The 24,265-nt window shown below is 29.0% G+C and overlaps 1 protein-coding gene across 2 annotated transcripts in view; it reads right to left on the bottom strand.

Moving 5' to 3' along the window:
- Positions 1–18,315, bottom strand: part of LOC142325941 (uncharacterized) — a 39,964-nt gene extending 21,649 nt beyond the window's left edge. The window contains exons 1-7 of one of the 2 annotated variants that reach the window (XM_075367899.1): positions 18,049–18,315; positions 17,575–17,719; positions 11,785–12,054; positions 6,789–6,914; positions 4,948–5,059; positions 4,077–4,445; positions 2,488–2,660 (exon numbers count right to left, since the gene is read on the bottom strand). In XM_075367899.1, the coding sequence (XP_075224014.1) occupies positions 2,488–2,660; positions 4,077–4,445; positions 4,948–5,059; positions 6,789–6,914; positions 11,785–12,054; positions 17,575–17,576 (1,052 nt within the window). In that variant the 5' untranslated portion in view covers positions 17,577–17,719; positions 18,049–18,315. The remainder of the gene's footprint in view (positions 1–2,487; positions 2,661–4,076; positions 4,446–4,947; positions 5,060–6,788; positions 6,915–11,784; positions 12,055–17,574; positions 17,720–18,048) is intronic. The other variant, XM_075367898.1, reaches the window with a different exon arrangement.
- Positions 18,316–24,265: the final 5,950 nt, after the last annotated feature.

Below are 24,265 nucleotides of genomic sequence, written 5' to 3'. Positions count from 1 at the left end.
GCACGAATCCTGCACCTTCCTCTAACACCGAAGGTTTCACAGAAACACTCTTCCTAATATAACTTCAATTAGATTATGCATTCAGATCATTACTTGACTGAATTTTTAAACACCAAAAATAATCTCCTCACACAAACAAAACTTGTTGATCACAACAGTGACAGTTTTGTCCTACAATTCAATTTACTCAAAGTCCTCTTGATTTACTTAAAAATCAAGAAAAAGATTCCGTAATTTAATAAGCCTCTAATGAAAACACATAAACCCCTTTCTCTGTTCTGGTCCACTATGGGAGTGAAGTCAATATCTACACCCTTCTACACTGCAGCCCCACTACAGAGTTCTCCACACATCCATCTCATCTTAACACTGAATATCTAAGCAAACCAGGGCTCGATGCCAAAATGCCTTCCTTGGAGAAGTAAGCACCCAGGTGGGCCCCTAGCCACCCAGGTTGGGTTGCTATTCTATTTATATGTCTATAACAGAATCCTCCGCTAAGAATCTATGGAAGTAATCAAACAATGTTCCGTTCCCTTTCGGTTTTCCAATCAAATACCAGATCAAAATTACAATTGATCCTCGCAAGCTCTCTAGCTACTTTGAAAGTTCAGCTTCATACCAGGGGCAGACTTACTTAAGACACTTTGCAACAACATCAATGGCCCTCCACTCTACAAGCCTAAATTAATCAAACCAAAAGATCCATGCATGTAACAGCCATCGGGTGATTCAGTCCACCGGACCTGCCATAAATGGAGACCCTGGTCACATACTTTTATGTGCCCAGAGGCAAGTTGGCCTACCTTCTTAGCATCATAACGTAATTGGCACTCAGTTGCAGGGTATTAATGAGCTTAATACCAGAAATAACAAGGACTGCCTCTCAACAGACAGTCTTATAGGCACCAATTACAGGTAACAACAATAGGAGACGCTGGGCTCTTAAAATATTCCTATAACATATGTACCTCATTTGATGAGCTCAGACAGGTTTAGCATACAGCATTATAATTTCATATACACCCTTATATAGAACACGCATGATTCTGAAATACACCTAGATACTTCTGCAGTGGGACATTCCTAATTCTATGACCTGCCATTGATATAAGATGTCAGTGTGAAAATTTATTAAATAAAGGAAGAACAGAGGTAAACTGCAGACATATCCAAAATTAGCATAATAAATATTTTTAGCCATTTCTTTACTATTTTAAAATTGTCTTATTTTACAGACAATGTGAAGTCTTACTTCGCTTTCTGAACAAAAGTATATCCACTACAATATACAATCAAGTAGGACTTATACATCAGCAATATATTTATTAGTATCTACTAATAATGATAATGGTATATCATTATAAAGTTTATTTCATTGTTATTACTTAAATCATAGGATTTTGTATGCAATTTTAATAATTTAAATCATACTTAAGACTATACTAAGCATAAAGTAATTCATAAATGTAAATCTCACATACAATGCTACCAAATTACAGTTAACTGCTACTACACTACTACTATTCACATAAAATATTATAATACACTGTTAATTTAGTTTTATAGGAAAAAATTCATCTACTTAACATCTATTATATTCAAAGTTCCACCAACTGTCTACAATCTTTACAGTGTAAAATTGGTTTGGATAGTTTCTTTTTAGTATTAAATCACATAACGTATATCTATTTGTACCTTAAGAGCAATCAGACATACTCTACAAAGAGAAAAGATGTTAATAAAAACTGATAAGCTAATATATATTCTAAAAATTATTGGTAAAAACATGCACCTATTCTCCAGTTTTCAGAAAAAAATTTAAAGTAAATTTATATTAAGGTTTGCTAATAGTTTATGTAAACAAATGAAGTGAACGATTTACAATTTCTTCATAAATAGGTTTACTAAAATTTCTGAACTTTTTAAATAAAATGACATACTTTGCCATGCATCTTACAATGCAAACTGTTCTCTAAGAATAATTTCTAAGAATTTTATGTAAAACAAAACATTTAATGAATTGCTTAATAATTGATTATAAAGAATTGCTTAATGTATTCGAAACAAAACAAAACTGTACATTGTGTTTAATGTACAGACTTCACTTCAAATGATGACTAACAGTTACAAAAAAAATTGGAACATGTTAGTGATATATGAATACAGATATATGCTATCATCTGTGTGCTGAGTATTAGGAAAGAATTCAATGATTTTTTTTAATCAATTTTCATTTCTGTAAATTTGAAAAATTTGTATATTAGTTTAGCCTCCACATATGAAATATTTAATGTACACCTAATATGAAATTAACTCATTTTTATTTAGTTTCAGTTAAGTAAACGTTTTTTCTTCAATGTGTTTTCTACTGAATTTGAGATTTGTTACTGTAGAATTCTGAGTAACATTATGAATAAACATGAATCTAAAAGGATTTTCATAATAATGAAGTTAAAAACTGAAATAAATGCAAATAATTATTACTTTTGCTCTTTTTCATGTTCTTGACAAACATCGACAATCTGCAGAATATTATGATTAGCTGCCAACGTAAGAGATCCAACATTTAATTGTATGTAATTAATAAGGAAGTCTTCTGCTAATGCTTGCACTTCTTTCGGCCATGTTGCAGACCACATCAAAATTTGTCTATCAGGCTGAAAAAAAAATGTCCAAATTGCCAAAAATTGTCTACCAGAGTAAAAGTGCTAAAATTAAATGCTTAATTCCTAAAACGTTAAGTTATACAACAAAATAATCAATTTGTTCAATAAAGAAGATGAAGTCATGAAAATTTCTTATTAAGCATATTTATTATTGTTTTATAGGGTCAAATTGGATGGTAATTATCACTCACAAGTTAGAATCAACAAAATGCTGAATTAAAATGCAATGCAAACTTTAGTAATAGTAGTGAATAAATAAAATGAGAGATCTTGAAAATAATATATGATATGAAGCTATATGAGATGATTAATGTAAATTACAAGAAAAAAAAATTTACGATGAAAAACACTTCTCCTTAAACATAATTTCCTCCAGATCATTTCTCTGCTTTTTCTGCCACATGTTAACTTTTTCCCCTAATGGAGTTTTCAATCACCAGCTCTCATATTCTCACATTCTGGGTTTTCTGCTATATTTTGTGTTTTATTTTTACATCTAAGGAATCCAGAATTATTTTATTTTCTACCTTACTAAATCTTCCTTTCAACTAACCATCATCTATTGCAGTTGCTGATTTCTTTCACTATCTAGTTAAAATTTTTATTTTGTAGCTATTTTAATAAATCTCTCATCAGTGTTCTTTATTAACTTTTACTTTTCTAGTCTTTTTTCTTTCTTGTCTTATTTTCTATCTGAGGCTTAATTATTAAGTTAGCCTTACTTACTTTCTTTCTAGTCTTTTTCCCACAGTGTGACAATCCATTTTTATTCCTGTGAGTTCATCCATCAGTTTGTGAATTCACCAATATGTGGACTCAAAATAATTGGTTTATTTAATTTGTCTTAAGTTAACTAATTAATTAAGTTTTATTTATTTATTTTATTTATCTAGTAATTAAGGTTAAGGTTTCTGAGAATGAATAAGCTCTTTACATTCAAGCTTGGGCAAATCCCTCATGAGAATCAATTTCAGGATACTAATAAAAATAGTGGTGTTCTACAAACAATACTAGCTGTGCTTCTGATTAAGCACCAATATAATGGAACTTGCCATGTAATAATGCAGATAATCTCCTTAGTGTTAACAACCACAAATTGTTTTATTTTTTGTGAAAATGCAAGCCAGAAAATTAAACATTACATTCTAATAATTGAAAAAATATAATCCATAACTAAAATCCAATTCTGGATTAATCTGTTTTGATTAATGGCTGATTTGATCAATCGGTCAATATATCTAACAACTGAACTAAAAAGACTAGAAATAAATAACTAATCACCATAATAAAGTAAATCTTTTTTTTTACATTTTACTACTTCACAAATTTCACTATTTTAAAATAACATTTTAAATGAAACAAGTTTCCACTAAAATAAAATGACCAATTATTATGAAAAATACTTACCCTAATCTGTTCAATAATTTTTCGTATCTGAGGTTCAAAACCCATATCCAACATACGGTCAGCTTCATCTAAGACCAAATATGTACAACGTCTAAGGTTTGTGACACCTCTTTCTAAAAAATCAATTAAACGACCAGGAGTAGCAATGACTATTTCAACACCTAGCTCAAGATCTCTGGCCTGAGGTAATTTAGGTGCACCACCAAAAATACAGGTGTTTCGAACAGAAGAAGACATACCAAAATCAGTTGCAACCTGTTGTATCTGTTGAGCTAATTCTCTGGTAGGAGCTAATATTAATACTATTGGTCCATCACCGTATTGCAACCTTGGCTGATTATTAATATGGACAATTGCTGGCAATACATACTGAAAATAAATAAAGAAAAATGCATTACTTCTAGAATTTTATGAACAACTAAGTTTTAATAACTATATTCTGATTCAATTCTTTAGAATATTAGTTCTTCCCATATTCATGGATGACATAGTCCAGGATATACCGATTAGGACAATTAATATAACTAAAACACCTACATACATACATGTATTTAAGTTCAGAAGAGAAAATTTTAATTTAATTTTTAATTTTTTTAAAATTAGTGAAGGGTGGTTCTGGTATGGTGTAGTGTGATGTACAGGAAATGCACACTGTACTCAAGCTATCAACTGAAGCACTACGCACTACATCACTGTAAGGACTGTTGAACTCCCTCAGATAGTATCCAATGATATAAATAGGTAGGCAGGGACTTTCTGAATGTCCTTCACAATCTTCCTGTCAACTACTTTTTCATAATCAAATTTAGCAAAATCATCTTAACTATAGTAAATACAGGCTGAAATAATAAACACTGATAGTGAAACTTACTGCTAATGTTTTTCCAGAACCAGTTTTTGCTATACCAACCATATCATTACCACTTAATGCAATTGGCCAACCCTGGGCTTGGATTGCAGTAGGAGAAGAAAATCCTTGCTTTCTAAAAAAAAAAAAAAAAAAAAAAGTTAATAAAACATAATTTTGTTTTAACAGAATCATAGATACGGTAACTATTTCATAACAATAATAATTCCCAAAACCTCTTTGAAACTATATGCCACTCATATTTTAATACATATATGTTTTCATATACAACAAAGATGGATCATCGGCAGTGAATGTGAACTTTAATTTCTACCAAAATGTATGTACAATTGATAAACTTACAGAACAGCACTAAAAATTAGTAATGGAAGAATCTGTATTAGGTTCTTAATTAAGAATTCAGTTAATGAAATTCTACCAGTGCCAATGACAAAAAATTGTAGTCTTATTTTGTCAACAACACATTCAAAATGATCCATCACAGTACTCAAGTGACACTCGGTGCACAGAAATGTGCAGACAGTGAAAATAAATTTAGTTGCCAATTTTTTTTATTTTTACTGTCTATATACCTAGTGCTGATTAGAATAACTTGGCAATTATGTTAAAATGGCACGTTTGTAAATTTAATTTTTATTTGTACAAATTACTTGGGTAGTTTCTAGAGCAAGACAAAATTATTTTTAGAATGTACATTATGTTATCTTGGTTGGGGATAAACTGAGAAACTAGGGAGAAGAACCAATAGCAGTACATATCAGTTAACAATGTAAAGATAAACAGACCTGTACTAGAGATAAGTAGAGGATAGCTTCTATCTAATCTCTTAACAGGTCCAAATAAATGGATAATAAAAAGAGTATTACATAATCAAGTTTATTAATATTTCATTAAATAAATGAAATGAGTGCTTAATGAAACATACATTGTACATGATTTTCACAAACTGTATATTCTAATAAAGAAAAATTATCAACTAATGATATTGCAAATCAAAATATTTATGTGGAGTAAGCATAAATGGATTGAAGTAATAAGGTATATAGAATGGAGGAGATGCAAAACAGTATTGAAAAAAGTTAAGTCGTACTAATGAAAAAGAGAATTAAGAGTTGAGAGGGCTGAAATAAATAATAAACAAGGAAGAAATTTAGAGGCAATGGATACACATATTACTTAGTGAAATATCAAATAATGGGAAAAACAACTAGCAGGCAAGTACACCTGGCAGGAGGTTTTATCTAAATGTACTTTTTATAGAATCAATTCGATTAAAAGAAATTTGGTACATTTACTTTATACCAATTCTTTTACACATCACAGAAACAAACAAGGGTGACAAATCAGAAGAAGACAGCAAAATTGTGCTAAAGAAGTTCCTTCAGAGCAATACTGGGAAAAGAAAGAAGAGGAGATGTGAAAAATGAAGAAGTTAAGGGACTGAAGATATAGAGACTAAAGAAGGAAACCAGACAAATGTATAAAATGGGACAAGGAAGAAAGGCAAAAATTAATTCAACATCACCAACTAATAAATCTAGAATCGAGAATGCTTGGTGAAGTGAAATGATGTTTTAGGGAAAGGATAAGAAACTGGCAAGATTCTATGAGGAACTGTAAGGAGAAAAAAAGATGGAGGCTGTTGATTTATGCCCTAACTTAGAATTGAACTGGATATGAGGGGGCTCCATACATCAATATCAGAAAATATTTACAGATATTTCCGTTCACTTTGTCTCTAATTTTGCACACATCAAGGAAGTGAAGACATTGTAAATTTCCTAACCAACAAAAAATAGAAAAAGAAAATTAGTAATTTTATATAAAAATCTAAAATCTTTTACCGTATCCCATCCATTACATATGGAGGAAAATTCCCTTCTTCAAAACGTTGTATAGGATGTGGAACATTGTTTCCCTTAATAGTCATTTCATTCTGCTTCCTAAATATAGCAATATCTTTCACAGATCTGGAAAAAAGAAAAATCATAAATAGCAGAAATTATTGCTTTTAAATTTGCAATAAAACACGTATTTATTTAAAATTCTTACCTTTACTGAGTCTGGTGCTATTTTAAATAAATATCCAAACAGGACAACTTCCTAAATACCAGTTTGTATGTTTATAGATTTTTTCTTATTCTATATAATGCATTAATTATTAAAAGAGACATTAAGGTATGCATGTTCTAATTACTCAAATTTCCAAATGAAATAGCTGTCTTGCTCATAAACATCTGTTCATTTGCTTCTGCTGCTACGTGTAATGAAAATTTTGTTTAATATAAGAACAGCTTTTCATTTTTAAAACAACTAAGAAATAGAACTACTTTATTTTAATTTAAATTAGTTCAATGCAAGAAAACCAAAAAGTTATTGAAACTTATACTTTACTAGAGCAATATTAGTGAATCATATTTAAATAAACAAACACACCTGAAATAATTTTTTATTTGACTGAAGAAGGTAGCCAAATAATTTTATGTATGAATATTGTATTCCTCTGATTATTTTTTTTTTATCTCTGCAGCCTACAATAGGTACTGTTAAGTTTATTAGAGAACACCAGGGAATAGTAAATAGAATTAATTGGTAATATAAATTCATAATTCACAAGTACATACAATAAATTCTATATAAAAATATATTTCAAATGAAATAGATCCTTCAAAAATTTTTCAATAAAAAAAAGGACAATATAATTATAGGTTTTTATTAATTCATTTCTTAATATGTTAGTTAATTATAAATGCTTTAATATGCAATTAGATAAATATAATGATGAAGACAAAATTGCTTTTAAAACTCTCATTAAAGATGCTAATAATCAAGAGACCTGCTACACTAATTTCAATACATAATTTCTTAAATTAATAAAAAAATAGGACCTCATGTAAAACGGCAATTGATAAGGCTTGAGTACCAAAGCATCAGCATCATTATTTGAGCATCGATCTCATTTTGAATATCAGGACTTATATAAGAAGCATTCTTTTTAGAATTTAAAAGATGATTTTTCAAGTTGAAGTCAACCAGCGTTAACTCGAAATCGCAAGAGACTGAAATTTTCCGTCATTCACAGCAGGTTTCTCTAGACTGAGAGGTCTGCTAACATTATCTCCTCACAGGGGTAATTGTTGTTCACCAAAAAATCAGAATAAAACTTTTTAAAGAGATTATTGCTGCTCTATTTTCAAGTTTTTCTTCTGCCTTCAAAGAATCCAGTTGAGTTATAACATTTTGATTTTTTCCACTCGTAACATGTACAAAGTTTTCAGACTTGACAATACCATATCATTGATATACTTGATTATTGTGATCAATTTTTCCACAGCCTTTTTCCAGTTCTTGAAAGGACTTGAAATTAACTTACCTGAGATTTCTTGCAAAACACACAATTTCTTTTTTTGAATAAGCTAGCCAGGGGTACGTTTTAATTTAATTTGGTTGAAATCTATGCAATGAATTATATTTTAAACATCAACATTAGTGATCGAAGAAGGCTGTTATTTTTCACTTTCCATCTTTCTTGTATTCTACTGACTTTAGGTAAAATATTGCAATCCGGGATTTGGTTTACATTAATTAAAGTAAAACCTTATAGGTAGGGTACAAAGGAATATGGTAATGAAAATATGCAGTTCAAGAAAAATGCCAAGCCAGATTAAGTTTTGAACCCAAAACCTTCTGCATCTACATCAGAACCTTCATCGTGAACAGTACTTAGCAAGTAATTATTTGAGAGCTATTACATCTGATAGCCTCCTGTATAGCTCATACTTTTTTCTTGCAGATACCATTAAGATGCTGAAATCTGTAATTATATTTTCTATGCCAGTTACCAATTTATCAGCAGGTGAATTTTGTGTTTTCCATACGAGAACATTGTAGGTAATTTGCTACCATTTGCATGCAATAAGGCATTGACATCAGATTACTAATAAAATTCAGATTTTTAGAAGATTAACATAAAATAGAATTTAGTTTCACAGTCCAAAATAATATGGCCTACAACCATCATTGTTTATATTAAAATTTATATATTAGAAAACTTATCTTTTACCATCACATTAAGTGTGATAGTTAATATTCCATATAAAGAAAATGTGATTGTGAACATAAAAATATGAGTAAATTCACTTAATTTAATAAAGTATTTTATAATTTAATGCATTAATCACATCTAAAAGCTTATGTTCTCCGAACTGTACCATCCAAGTCTTATTTTGTTTTGTAGCCATTAAAATAAAATTTGTAAACATATATAAGGAATTACCCTTGTAACAGAATTAATTGGTATAAATTTCTGTCCCAAAACAACATGAGTTGATATATCAACTCATGTTTCACCATTTTTCTCATTATTTAATTCATAATAAATCACACTAGTTGTGTGGTCTATTACTGGTTGACTGTAAGTCCATGGAGGTATTGCCTTGTTAAATACAGCAGTTTAATAAACTGGTATTTAAGCATAATGTGCATGTCTGTACAAAGTTATTATTCTTATTTTACTTATCTTCAATTTTAGTAGTGTTCAATTTAGTAATTAAATATTTAGTTCTCAATACATTTGATTAACTGATTAATATGTTGGTAAGTTAAGTTATATCTATATTATTCAGTAAAGACTTATTCTGTTTTACAATCACCAAAATAATATAGTTAGGCATATTCAACAATATTTCAGCTTTTTTTAAAAATGATTTGAACTGAGCTTTATGGAATCTAAAATGCAGTAAAAAAAAGTATTTGCATTTACAAGTACATAGAATTTTTACTATTGCAAGAATTAATGATATAACTTTAGTTAATGACACAACAGAAATAAGATATATAAATTCATAATATAATGAAGTTAAATTTGCTAACAACTTTTTGTTCAACTGTTTGTCTTCACCATACTTATACAGTGTCCCATGAAGAAACTGAGAAACTTTCAGGAAATGTTCTACTGGTAAAAGTAATGAAAATAGTTCATACACAGATCTGGAAACACTGTTTTTGACTTACAGCTAGCGAAAGATTTTGCCCGGATTTCAGCTCTTCTAATAAAAAAAAGAAACCCTACTGTAATTTTCAGGACCCAAATTAACGAGTAATCTTAGAGGTTTCTCATGTATTTTGAGGTGGTAAACAAGATAAAAAATGTCCCAGAACTGTATCTCTAATAGTTTTTAAGATATCTGACGTAAAACACAAAATTCAGTGTTTAAAAATGACAAATGGAATGATTTAGTATCAAAACTTATGGAGAATTTAATTCTGAGAAAACTAATAATGTAAATACAGCCTATAAAAACTTTTACAAATCAGTTTTTTATTGAAGCAAAAAAAAATAATATCTTACCTAATAAACATTCTTCGGTCTATCAGCATTTATGAAGAAATAGGTCACCTCTAACGTGTTCATTTTCTATTCAATGCAATGTAAATCATTGTGTTGATTAAAATTGTGTGACTCAGCATATCCAGCAGAGCCCAAGCACTTGTGCAAGGAGAATTTCATGTTGCACTGGTTTGTCAATAAACAAAATATGGTGAATTCTACGGAAATAATGTCTTTATCCTTTTCACCTACAGAAGGTTCAAAATTTGTGGCCAACAGATTATCCTTTGCAGTTAAAACTTCTGCCATTGGCTTCTAGCCAACACTAATAAGATAAATTCAATTTTATTTACTGATGAAGCCACTTGAAAAATGGGAGTCTTCAATTCTAAAAATTTATGGAGTGAAGACAATCCAGATGGTACTGTAGAAACTGGTTTCCAACAAATTTCACATTAAAGTTTGGCGTTGCATTATTTACAACAAAATTCTGGGAACATTGGTTTTCAATGAAAACATTACGGGAGATGCATATGTTCATTTCTTGAAAAAATAATTTGCCGACTTTTTTCGAGGATGTACCTTTACTAGATTGCAAATGATTTTCCAGCATGATTGTGCAACAGCACACTTCTTTAGCAGCTAGAAATCACTTGAATGCGAATTTCTTAAACGAGATTGATCACCTGATTTAACGCCACTACATTACTTCACTTGGAGCCATATGAAAACGACAGCTTACAAAAAAAAAGTAAATACTAATTAAGAGTTACGCATTAAAATGCTATTGAATTTATATGAAATGTCTCAGAGATGATACGGAAACAGAATCCCACCGGAAATATTTTATGTTGGGTAGTGTTGTGCAACAATTACTGCAACTGATGTTTGTTATTTTGCTACCATTTTTCATTTCATGTACTTTATTTTTTTTGTTTTGCTATATTAAGAATAATATTTACTGGGTACAGAAAGAATAATACGATTCTGTCTATTCTTAGTCTGTTTTGCTTCAATAATAAACTGATTTTTAAAATTTTTATTGGCTGTATTTACATTAAATTTCTCAGAACTAAATTCTCTAAAAGTCTTGTTACTAAATCTTTCACATTTATTAGTTATTTAACAAAGTTATGCTACTACTTACCAAAAGAAACTAGTTTTTTGACACAGAATTTTGTGTTTTACAGCAGATACCTTAAAAACGACTAGTTCTGGGACCTGTTTTAACCCTATTCCCTAGCTCAAATTGCATAAGAAATCACTAACTTTACTCCTTAATTTGGGTTCTAAAAATTACAGAAGGGCTTCTTTTTATTAGAAGAATTGAAATACAGGTGAAATCTTTCGCTAGCCATAACTCATAAACAAAGACTTTCCGGACCTATGTTGATATGAACTTTTATTATTTTCACCTTGTTTTTTATGCAATATCCTGTATAATAGACAAAATAAATAAAAATACAGCTTACATAACTGGAAAATTCAATACTTAATAATGAAAGAATTACCTGCTACACACATTCTGATGGGGCACATAAAAGTCCTTTCTAAAAGGCTGCAGGGCACTTACATCCCATCTTGGTTTATTAAGTGTACCACCAGGTTGTTTGGCTTTCATAATGCCTCCTAATTTGACATTTCCAGTAAACTTTGATACCAGGCCACCTCCTCGTCCTCTTCCTGCTACTTTTCGACCATCTCTAAATCCACCTCTGCCAGCACCAACTGCTCCTCCTCTACCTCTTCTATCCCTAGAGGTACGATCTCTTTCTCTAAACCTGATAATTGAACAATTAATTTGTGTTAACACTAAAGTTTTAAGAAAACTGCATAATTTTTTTTGCGATGACATCTAAAAAGTAAAAGTAGAGGTCAATTATGACATTTCAGAAAAAAGCCAAGATAAGAACTAATGTTTCTAAATGAGATTCAAACTCACAAATCCATTTTACAACTTTTAATCTATAAAAACAGATACAAATGAGGGAGTGGTTCTTTTCTACTCATTCAAAAGAAAGAGTACTATTAAAAAAAAAAAATTTTTGTAATTTTTAATTTTTTTCTTCTTGAGAGCAAATTAAAATTTTCCTCAATATCATCAGTTAACAATATTTTATTACAAGAAAATAATTGTGAATCGTGTAGCAGAATTTATTGTGCAAATGGATCTGTACAACAACAAATCATAGTTTTTAAGTTACTTTTTCCATGGAATAACCAGTTCATAATTGCTTAATTTATAATGTAGGTTTTAAGAGGGGTAGTGCTGATCTGGCTCCTAAGGCCTTTTTTCCCCCTGTTTAATCTCCAGGAATCACAGTCAGGTATTACTTCAGATGATGAATGAGGATGACACGTATGAGTGTAAGTGAAGTGTAGTCTTGTATAGTCTCAGGTCGACCATCTCTGAGATGTGTAGTTAATTGAAACTCAACCACCAAAGAACACCCACCGGTATCCACGATCTAGTATTCAAATCCATATAAAAGTAACTGTCTTTACTAGGATTTGAACGTTGGAACTCTCTACATTGAAATCAGCTGATTTGCGAAAATGTGTTCATCACTAGACCAATCTGGTGGGTTTGGCTCCTAAGGCTTGGCCAACAATAATTTTAATTTTATTGGGCAATTAAGTAGAGATACTACTATCTGCAAACCTTGAGCAAAAAATGCATCACTAAGATGAAGTAGAAAAAATATTTACACAAAATAAAGCTACATTATTTCTAAAATAACAAGATGAAAATATCCTGATCTGTACTAGCTAATGAACAATAATGAATAAAATAATGGAAAAACCTATTTTCTTGTAGTATATAGAATTCAACCAATTATGCACATTTTTTGTAAATTTATAGTGAATGTAATGAAAATTAGTAAATTTTCAAACAGCATTTTATGGAAGTAATCTGGATACAAGTCAATTATTTTTATAGTTCCTTTAACTAAAGTCAGTGTAGTCTCTAAGCGTTTTGAATATTAAGTTGTCCAGGATGGCAACAACATACCAAGCTAAACTAACACTACAATGAGAAACTGCTGCCAGACATATTTTAAACAGAAATATCCACAAAAAAAGTGTAATTACCACTAAAAAATTTTGAGTGAATTCAAAAATTTTTGAGTGAATCTTGAACTACAAAACGTTAGGATAAAAAATTTTATAACACTAAGAAAAATTTATTTCTTCCATTATGTAAAGTGTATAAAACCTTGAGTAATAATCATACACAAAATGCAGTTTTTTCAAAGTGCCTACAAATTATTAACTGCTTTAAATCAATTTTAAAAAGTAATAAATGCAATGTTTAGCATTAACTTTTCTTTAAAATTTATAAAGTATAAATATCAAGTTATCTTATACAAGTAGTTAAACATCTAATCAAGATGTCCATATATCTATATCAATATTTTTTCACTACTCAAGAAAACACTTCTGATCTGAACTCATTTACTATAGCATTTATCAAACTCTCAGGAAGGTTATGGCAATAATAGCCATTTTTCCTGTAATAAAATATTTTGAAATCAGACTCATTTTTTGTGTAATAAATATTTTGAATTGCTCACCACATCACTTAACTGTAAGAGGTTGCTATAAAATGTCTATAATTATTAACTAAATTTAGACAATGGACTAAATTTTATATATTGTTTAATACATCAGGTAAACTATCTTCAAGATATTAGTTAGACTCTTGAAGATTGTGGTAGTGGGACTAGCCTGCTCTGCTGGCCTTGAAAAGTGTGCCAGCAGTAGCTTACTTTGTAGAGCAACTCAAACTGGTTAAGTCACAGGTAAGGAACAAGAAATAGAAAGTATTTCACTAGAGGCATCTGTTTCCCACATTAGGAGTAGCTCTAAAGCACAAACAGGTACATGGAAATAAGAGAACTAATAAAAGCAGGCAGATCAGAAAAAAAAAAAACAAAAATACATAGAACTGAAGAAATGTATGAACAGATAGGGAGAAAGCTATGATCATTTTTGTAGGATAATACTACAAGATGTAATACTAAGACCAAATAGTGTGAAAATATAGACAGGGCTTTTTTTTAAGTTTTGTAAGCAAAATAAGATATTATGATAAACACTAGTTTTAAAAACAAAGAAACTAATTGAATGGTGAAAAATGTATGGAAATAAGAGATAGGAGAGAAGATAGCTAGAAAGAAATTAACACACATTTAACCACTGCAAGTGAAAAGACAATTAGAACAAACAATTGCCTTTATTAAGGGGAGAATGAAGGGAGTTACCAAAGAGATGATTGAAAAAATGGAAGACAGAAGAAAATACAAGATTTTGAGGGATGAAGAAGGTAAGAGGACTTACAAAAAATTGGAAAATGGATAAGAGAGGACTAATTTTTTTTTGTGCAGTTAGAGCACACAAAATGGACTACTCCTGTACAGAACTACAGAAATGCCAGTAGAGACTGGTAATTCTACTTCTTTTAAGAAAGAGGATACTTCAAAAGGAGCATTCATGGAGAAACTAATTTAATAAAAAAAACTAAATGAATGTCTCATAGAAGATCAAAATAAACTGACAAAAGGGAAAATCAATACCAGCAATCCTTAAATTAAATTGGAAGTCTATAAGCAAGAATGAAAAAACTATAGGAATATAAACATGTGATTAAATGCTTTAAATAAGAAAGAATAAAAGAGATAGTGAGACTATAATATATTACCTTACAGAAGTGGCAAGAAAAATTTGTTAAAACAATTCCAATCCCCCAAAAAAACATGATACAATAATGTCAAAATTACAGGACAATAATTTCAACTGTTCATTTACCAGATTCTTCTGCAAATTCTGAACTGAAAACTAAGTAAAAAAGTTATAAACATTATCGATTAGTAAGGGGAGAGGGAGAAAGGATGTGTTCAGTTAATAAAAACTATTGGTTAGTCTAAGTGTATGTTTCACAGACAGACAAAAAGCATTTTACTATATCAAATGGAATAAATTAATACAAATAACTAAAAAGTAGACTGAAAAGATAGAAAATTAATTGAAATATTGTACCTGAATCAAGGACAATGTTTATCAGAGGTAAAAACAATTATATTCAACATAATTGTATTTTTAAATTAGGAACCACTGACAATGTGGCATGAAAATGAATTTTGGGGAACAAAAAGTATCGAGGATATAATATAATAAGGCAATGAATTTCTGACCAAAAGAGAGAATAGGACAAACACAAACTTAGGTGCAGTGTCAGCAACATTAAATGACTGCAACAATGAAAATGAAATAAAAATAAGATAGCAATGACTATGGAAGCTTTTAATAGGATTTAACAGTTATGTTGCCAGATGAAGTTAATTTTTCAACGAAACAATATTTATGTATTACAAATATAATGCTCATAAGAAAAAAGGTACAAGAAAACAGAAGAGAAGAAAAGAAATGGGGTAGTCAACAAATATAAGCTTAACCAAAAAAATTAACAGAAACGCTAACGTACTGGGTATGTCACAAGAGGAGTAAAGGCTGATTAAAACAGTGCTAGAAAATCAGTATAGTGTAGGTGCAAAAAAAGACCTGAAAAGAGCATGAATCTTAGGATATGGTAGGTATCAGAAATTGCTTCAGATCTGTAAAATGATGTCTAAAAAATACCTTATTTTTATCATAACTCAGCTGCTTACAGACAAAAAGGATAAAATGGCTAGAAATGTTTAAAGTAAATGACCACATAGGTCAATATAACCTAACATTTCACAAACATGATATAAATTACATTATGGTGAATTCTATAGCATTATCATTTTAGCTCATTAACAACTTGTGTCTGAATGCATGGGGCAATATATGAACAGCATGGAAACTCACTACTTGCAGTTGTGTAGAATAATCATGTACTAAAATAAAACCCTGGATATTTGTTACATGTACACTTTTATTAATGGAATGGCTCATCTTTATGAAAAATTACCTTTGGCGTTACGGAGTCAGGGTAAAGTTAGCAAAGAAAACGATAAATGAATGAAAAATTAAATCTACTGTTTTTTTTTAATTTATATGCTCAGATATTTTCACCAAAAAAAAATCAATACACAAAAACCGTTTGAAATAATTTTACATTCGTTACCGATTTCACTACAAGGTGAGGAACTAAGGTTCGAATCTTATAGAAAAAAGTTTATGGCAAACAGCTAAAGATGCATTTTTTGTGACAAATTTTGATGAAAATTAAAGCAAATTGAATTTTAATTTACTTTAGAAACTTGTGATTTACTTTGCTGAGTATACAGCTCATGGGACAAAAATTGAAATTTAAAAAAGGAAAAAAGTTAAATTAAAGATTTTCATTACTACTATTATTTTTGATTTGTGTTCTGGGCTGAGAGTTCCATTCTACATAACAGATATGGTATCTGGAGAATTACGACATAATTCAGCTTATATATAACATAATATAAATACAATAATTAAATCCAGATGCAAAACAATCAGAATTAAAAACTATGTTTGCTACCACTACTTTGAAAACTAACTGTATAAAAATAACAAAATAAATAATTTGGAAAAAATATTTCTGTTCTACTTAATACTTTAAGCAATCGTAAACTGTTATTATAATCATTATTTATAGGCTCTTACAGATATGGATAATATATTGCAGTAATAATAATAGTATATTTAATCATTGAAAAAGTATAATTACAACAAAACAGTAAAAAAATTACATCTTATTAAATGTACAAATTAAGATTTAACAGCATTTAAAAGAGAAAAATTCATCAACAATTTCATTTCAGACATAATTTTTAAAAAATATATATTTTTGAAAATTTATTTATCCAACAAAAAATGGCAAACAGTAGCATTAACAGCCAAAATTCAATTTCATGACCATATACTTTAATAATATTGATCAGATGGCCAAAGTGCTGCTGAAAGGACTTCATTTATTTGCTTTGACAAAAACAAAAATTAATCATTTACATAGTTTTTATAACACATTCCCCCAACCCAAATTCTCTTTCATTTTTAGTTACCAATCTTCCAAAATAATATTGTGCATAAAAGAAAATCGTTTTCTAACATTTTCAATATCTATGCAGTTTTTATAAGTCCATTTAATTATATAAATACAACTTGTACAAAGTACAAAGCAAAAGAAAAAAACATTTAAATTTTAGAATAATGTTAATTTATGTTGGAATTGTTAATATGTAGCCAAACAGAATATTTGGTTTTTAACACTATTATATCCTACATAAATAATGCTACAAAAAATATGATTAATAAATTACGGCTTAACAAATCTTACACACATTCTACTATCTATACAATGTTTGTCACTTGTTTCACAAATATTGCTGTCGTATCTGGTTCATTACATTACATCATCATCGTGATAAAATTACACAAATAATTGGTCTTCATTATGGAGAAATTGGCAGTGATCATACATCACACCTGCGCAAAAATACACATCGTTTTAACAGCATACGTCAGTACAAATTACTAAAATAATAATATATGGGCAAATAATTCTATTCTGGAAAATCTATATTAAAAAAACAACATTTATTAATAATCTATTACCTCTTCAATTAATACACTTTCTGCAAAGAGTAAATAAAATAATAGTTAATTACCAGTAAAGTCGGTTTAATTTATTTCAAGGTCGTGCCATTTTGAAAAACTTGCCAACCAGAATAAACATTATATTATATTAATTTACCCATAAACAACCACTACAATTATGTTACATACAATTTGTTTAGAAAAAATCCTTAACTTACATTACTTCTTAACGCTGTTGTCCAAATTACTGCTGCTTAGCACTCAAATGGATTTCAACATCAAGGCCAATGAACCGGTAGTCACAAAAACCACTTTTTGCAACAAAACAATATTGTTGATAGTAAACAATGCCAGGAAAGTTTAAAATTTAGCCATTGTATAAAAATTTTTAAAAAATGATTCACAACAATTAATTTATTCAGCAATGTCAATAAACTCAAAATATCACCGGCAGTTCACTTCTTGAGCAGCAGACGAAAAGTTACGCAGTGCTACCAATAGAGTCTGAAGAAAAATGTCTACATGTCGATTGCATTAATCTTGTATAATTCAAATTTGATATCAAACATTTTGAAAAAAATTTGTAAAAGCACATATTGTTCGTTTAAAACCAGTTTTTACCAACTTAAATATGTTGCAGGACTTAGTGGCAATTTCGTTTAGAATTAAATAATAGAAAACTTATAATATTCCACTTCAGTAATTCATTATAGAATATTAATTCATTAAACCAGATTTAATTGAATATTATTTCATTATGTAAGCGCAAGTTTTGTATAATTTCGTAATTTTCAAAATAATTTTTTAAAACATAAATGATGACATTATATAACGTTCTGCAATTTGGTACTAATACAAAAAGTAGTACTGTAACAATAATGTTAATAATGAGCCTTTGCGTACTTTTTTTTACTTCGTTTCGTTCTTTTTTGGTGCAAACGTCGTGTGTAGAACTATTTGTTACGTTCAGTTTGATATGTTTAAACTTGATGGGGCACACACATTTTTTTTATAGTTCTCTAGAATATACTTATAAATTATATAACTAGTCAAAAATAGAGAGGTACTTTTCATTAACTTTTAATTTAATTGTGAAATACGTGAAGAATAATGATACTGTAAAACTTAACATTATTTCAACTATTTTACCCAAGTGTTTTCCAGGTATTGTAGAAATAATATTAATAATATATTTTATAACAATACAGGATCAATGCTACCATCAAAGGGATATTTTAAATTAATTAACTGTCCTTTCTACAGTAGTAATTTATGCCATCGTAATTATTGTCATTTCAGACATTGTAAAAAAGAAACAACTATTTCTTCAGGAGCAAATGTTATAAGTACAGTAAACAGCGACTCAAAGCAAACTAATAGTAACTTAGTGAGACAAGTTTTCTTGCATGAACCAGAAAAGAACTCGCATCAAAATGAAACCAGGTGTACTAAGAATGAACCCTTTACAAAGTCCTCAGATATTTGCAAACAAAGTTTTCTTCATACAAGTTCACTTCCTTCAAACATTCCATATTATAATCCTACTCCTATTTCAGAATTAAAAACAAGATTCAAACATGGTTTAAATAAAAAAGAGAATAGTTTAGAATTTAAACATTTTGATCAAGATGAAAAAATAAAATACTCTTTTAAATCTACTCAAACTATAGAATCTAAAATTCATGAAGATTGTGAATGTACACATAATTTTATTGATGAATTAAATAATTCAATTAACTTAGAAAATACTGTTCAGATTTCAAATAAAACTGACTGTAAAAGTCCAATTCATTTATCAGCAATAAAATCTCATGTTCTACAAGGATTTTCCTCATTGGAAGACAAGGAACATGTTAAGGAAAATATTACTCTTGTAGAGACTATAAATGACTGTAAAAAATTGAAAGATGTTAGTACTTCAGAACCACGTCAACAAAAAAATAAAGCAATAAGTGTTTATTCACTAAATACTGAATTGATGGAATGCTTTGATAGATTTCCAAGTAAAACAATCAAAAATAAAAACACAACTAATTTATCAGAAACTAATGAAACTGGATCTAGTAAAAGTTGTTATAAGACAGATAACATTTTAAAAATAGAATGTGGTACAGATGATAAAAAGGGAATTCTACATAAAAAATCAAAAAAACTTAACTCTATAAAACAAGATTACAGACACATAAAAAATAACAAAAAAATAAAATTTATTCACAAACCTGACAGTTCATCTAAAACGTTAAACATTGATAACTCTAAGAAAGAAAATCGCAAAAAACATAAATCTATGAAATCTGGTGATCACTTCAAAAAATATGAAATTACATTCAACAATGAAACTTCTGAGAATGGAACATATTTTTTAAGTAATTCTGATTCAGATATTATCACTATATCAGATTCAGAAGCATCAGATGAGTGTATTAATGATAAATTTTTAACAAATGAAACCTCAGATTCAATATACAGTGATCTACCAGAACCCAAGAAGAAAATCAGAATATCTCATGTAACATCATTTAACAAAAACAAAGATTGTACAGACATTGTTACAAGTCTGCAAACAGATTCAAAAGTAAAAACTAAAATTCCTGATCCACTTCAAGATGACTTCCCTGAACCAAAAAAGAAAGTTAGAATTTCACTCACTAAGTCACAGAATAAGGCTGTTTCACTTGAATCAACAGAAGAATATCTGTTAAAATGGAAGATGGTGAAAGAGCGTGTAAAAAGAAAGTCCATAAACCCAAGTGGTGAGGAAGGATACCAAAACTGGTCAAATGTGAAGATATCACCTGTTCTTAATGTTGCATCTTTGTTAAAATCAAAAAAATTAATTTATTCTAAAATAAATCGATGGAAAAACAATCATTAATGTATGTGCCTTCATTTTAATGAAAATGAAAAATGTTTAGGACATTCTGAACTTTTTTAGTAGCATATTTTATGTGAACCTTTTTAGTAGCATATTTAAAATGATATAAAAAAGAAGCCGCAAAAGAACATAAAGTAAGCCACAAAATAAAGTAGTGTTGTCAAGATTCTTTAAAAAAATATATATTTTTTTAATAAAACTTTTTTTCATTATATTAATTTATACATAATGAAGAAAATATACTTTTGGAACGAGTTTGCAGTTGCAGGTCATTGACTATTAATTTATATCAGCCTCATAAAAATCTCAATTGGATAAAACGAGTAAAATATCTTTCTAAGAAAGATTTTTATAACTATCATCTTTGGATGCATGTTTGTGGCAAAAAGTTTCTGGCTGAAAATCATTCATTGTAAGCTGGTTTGAACAACTTAAATGTTCAAAAAGATCCTATCGTAACAGTATTTGTTGCTACAGTCTTTAATTCACTGTACCAAGACCACAGTAAATTTTAATGCATTACTATGAAAAAAAAATAGTATTAATATAAATAATATTTTAAATAGTTAATTTATAAGCACCTAAAATTTTACTTTGTTAAAATTCTACTATATCAATAATGCAAAGTTATTAAAAATATTAAATGACTCAGTGGATTTATTATAACTCCCTAAAACTTTCATAAAAATTTTTAGGTAGTTGTGATTTATGTGTATATGAAACCCTCTTACTCTGAGATCTTTCTCTATAAATTTAATAACCTCCTGTGCTTGAGAAATTTTCATTTTTCTTTGAATCTTAATATGGAGAGGTTTTTCTATCATGTGTGATAGTGGTATAATCATTATTAGTATTAATTCCTGCTAGAAGAAATTTACCTTTAATTCTTGTGCCCATACAATCAAGACAGACAGGTCTTTACACTGCGCCTGTCTTTGTTGTTTTCAGCAAATTTCTATTACTTTCCCCAACTATTGTGATACATGCTGCTACAGCAATAATAAAGTATATAAAGTCAAGTTTTATACATTAGAGACATTAAAAGAATTAAAATTGTCAGATTGAATTTGTATATGTGGATGTACAAAAAGTCTTGATCTGTTTTTTGTTGCACAAATTGACCTGTTGACAAATTTTCTTTAAGCTTGGTAGGCAGGGTACTGCCTTTGGGGAAAAAGAACATATTAAATTTTTGAAAATGGGATGGGGCTGTTTTGGCCAAAACATTTAAAATATTTAATGGGTGACTTTAGCAAAAGATTTTTAAGTTTGTTTTTAGAGCACAAATTATCAAAAATGTTTTATTTAATATTCATCCCCTCCCCAAAAAATTATTTTTTTTAGCTATATCTTGTTTCAGAAAAGAAGTTTTGGAGATTTTTCATCAATATTTTGTAAATTTATAGGCCTTCAAACCACTAACATATTTTGCTCATCCCACTTGAATGGTCTGTGGTAAAAAAAAATATTTAATAACAAATCTTGCAAGTTAACCATTGCATTTAAAATGAAGAAATCTTGATTTTTGTATAACTCTTAAGGGCTAGTATTTCTAAACTCCCCAATTTTTAGTTTAAAAACATTTAAATTTGTTTAATTTATTTAAAATTAATTTTTGTGAATATTTTAAACATTATAAACCTATTTTTGAACTGCATAACTTGACTGGCATAGCAAAGAAAATTTAATTTTATTGCAACAGCATATATTTCACATACATAACACAATTAAGATAGAATAATAGAAGCCTATGCAATAGAGTACACAAATAGTCTCAAAATTAATACTATTTAGGAAATATTAAATATTCAAAGAATTGAAAGGAAGGAAAAAACTCATTGAAAGGCTGAAATAATTAGGTAAAAAGGATGTAACAGTGGATAGTATAAGAATGAACAATGTTATAGTAGAAGCACGATGTTTAACAAACCTAATTCCATTGTAAAAAAATGTTTTTCTTTTAAGTGAAATTTAAAATTAATATTAAAAATAAAAATCTAGTTTTTTTTTAGAAAATGAATATAAAGAAAATTAAACATTTTTTAAAATCTTAATCTTTAAGACTCTGGTGGTCAATTTGTTCAAGAGTATAGTGCTAGTTAAAAATCAATGTAAGCCTAATCCTAATCTTACAACTATCTAAACTGGTTATTAGGGAAAGGAATTCTGCTGGAGTAAAAACACTTTCCATTTAAAAACAATTTTAACCTTTTTTCTAAGTGTTTACAGTACTAAAGCACCAGTGCATGTGGTAATCTCTCGCTGAGATTTGGTTTTCTTATTCAATAGACCTCAATCCTGCTTTTGTTACTACTTAATTAAAAAAGTAGTATTTATCTAAATTTATTTTAAAATCTTTTTTAATAAACTGCCTACAATTGATTAGGCATAGTATTCTTGAGGTCTTAAGAGTGCATCTTTCTTGATCAGGGCTGGTTTTTGCTTGTCCAATAGAATATCTGTAACTTAAAATGCAAATCGTGGGTCACCAAGTTGGGAGCTTTTAGTAATTAGAAGAGAATAGTGGCCTGAGACAGTAACAAGTAGTCTTTACCAAATAATTTATTTAGCAGGGTTTTGTAACTTTCAACTTCCAGATTGTGTCAAAAGCAACTTGAAGTATGTTGTTAAGGTTGAAATTTATACTTAATACCATTTATAAACTACTTGTGTGTTTTTCTTAAGGTTTTATGACCAATTAGCTGCTAATTGTTTTTTGAACATGAAATTGTAGTTATAATTTCTTCCCTAACTTTATTGTTACCCTTTAAAACATAAGTGATTTTATCATAGGTAGTTTTCCAAATGCTATCAAATTAATAGAAATTACCCATATATTTAAAGTATTACCTGCAATATCCTAGTTATTGTATTGGCTAACAAATTTGTTTTTTGAACATGAAATGGCAACTACAATTTTCTCCCTAACTTTATTGTTACTCATATTAAAATTTGGTGCGTTCACCAAAGGTAGCTTTCCAGATAAAAACATTTGCCTGTCATCAGTTTTCCTGGTATTTCAAAAGGCTTCAAAATTTCATAATTTGGCAGCCTTTTGAAATTTGGATGAAGCATATATTTTATATTGAGGTCTTTGAAATCTGAATCTAGCAATGACTGCTTAAGGTAGATGGAGATAAAGTTCGTTACCAAATATTCTTACCTTTTGAAAAGTTTTAAATATTTAGTACATTGCCCATTCAAGTTTAGGATGAGCCAGCGAGTAACCTTTCACCATTCTCTATTCAGTATCAAGTCACAAGAGGATGATGGTAAATTTTTATACTAAAAAAACAGTGCAGTGCTAGACCACACTGCAAAAACCGTATTCCAATTTTTTCTTTTCTTCAATCAACAAATTTGGACCTCACAGCATTTCAGTGACAAATTTGTGTCTAAAAAAAAGTTTAGTGAACGAAATAAATGGGGATTTATAATTGCAATAGTGTTTTGTTTACAAGTTTTATATTTCATTTCATTCATCTGAGACTATGTTTGTGTGATTCACAGCACACACTGATTTTTTTATTTTGATTTAATGAAGCAGTTCAGGCACATCT

This window comes from Lycorma delicatula, chromosome 6, assembly GCF_047948215.1.
Source record: "Lycorma delicatula isolate Av1 chromosome 6, ASM4794821v1, whole genome shotgun sequence".
Taxonomy (NCBI): Eukaryota; Metazoa; Arthropoda; class Insecta; order Hemiptera; family Fulgoridae; genus Lycorma; species Lycorma delicatula.
The sequence above is the reverse complement of the archived record's forward strand: the minus strand, read 5'-3'. Positions and strand labels throughout refer to the sequence as shown.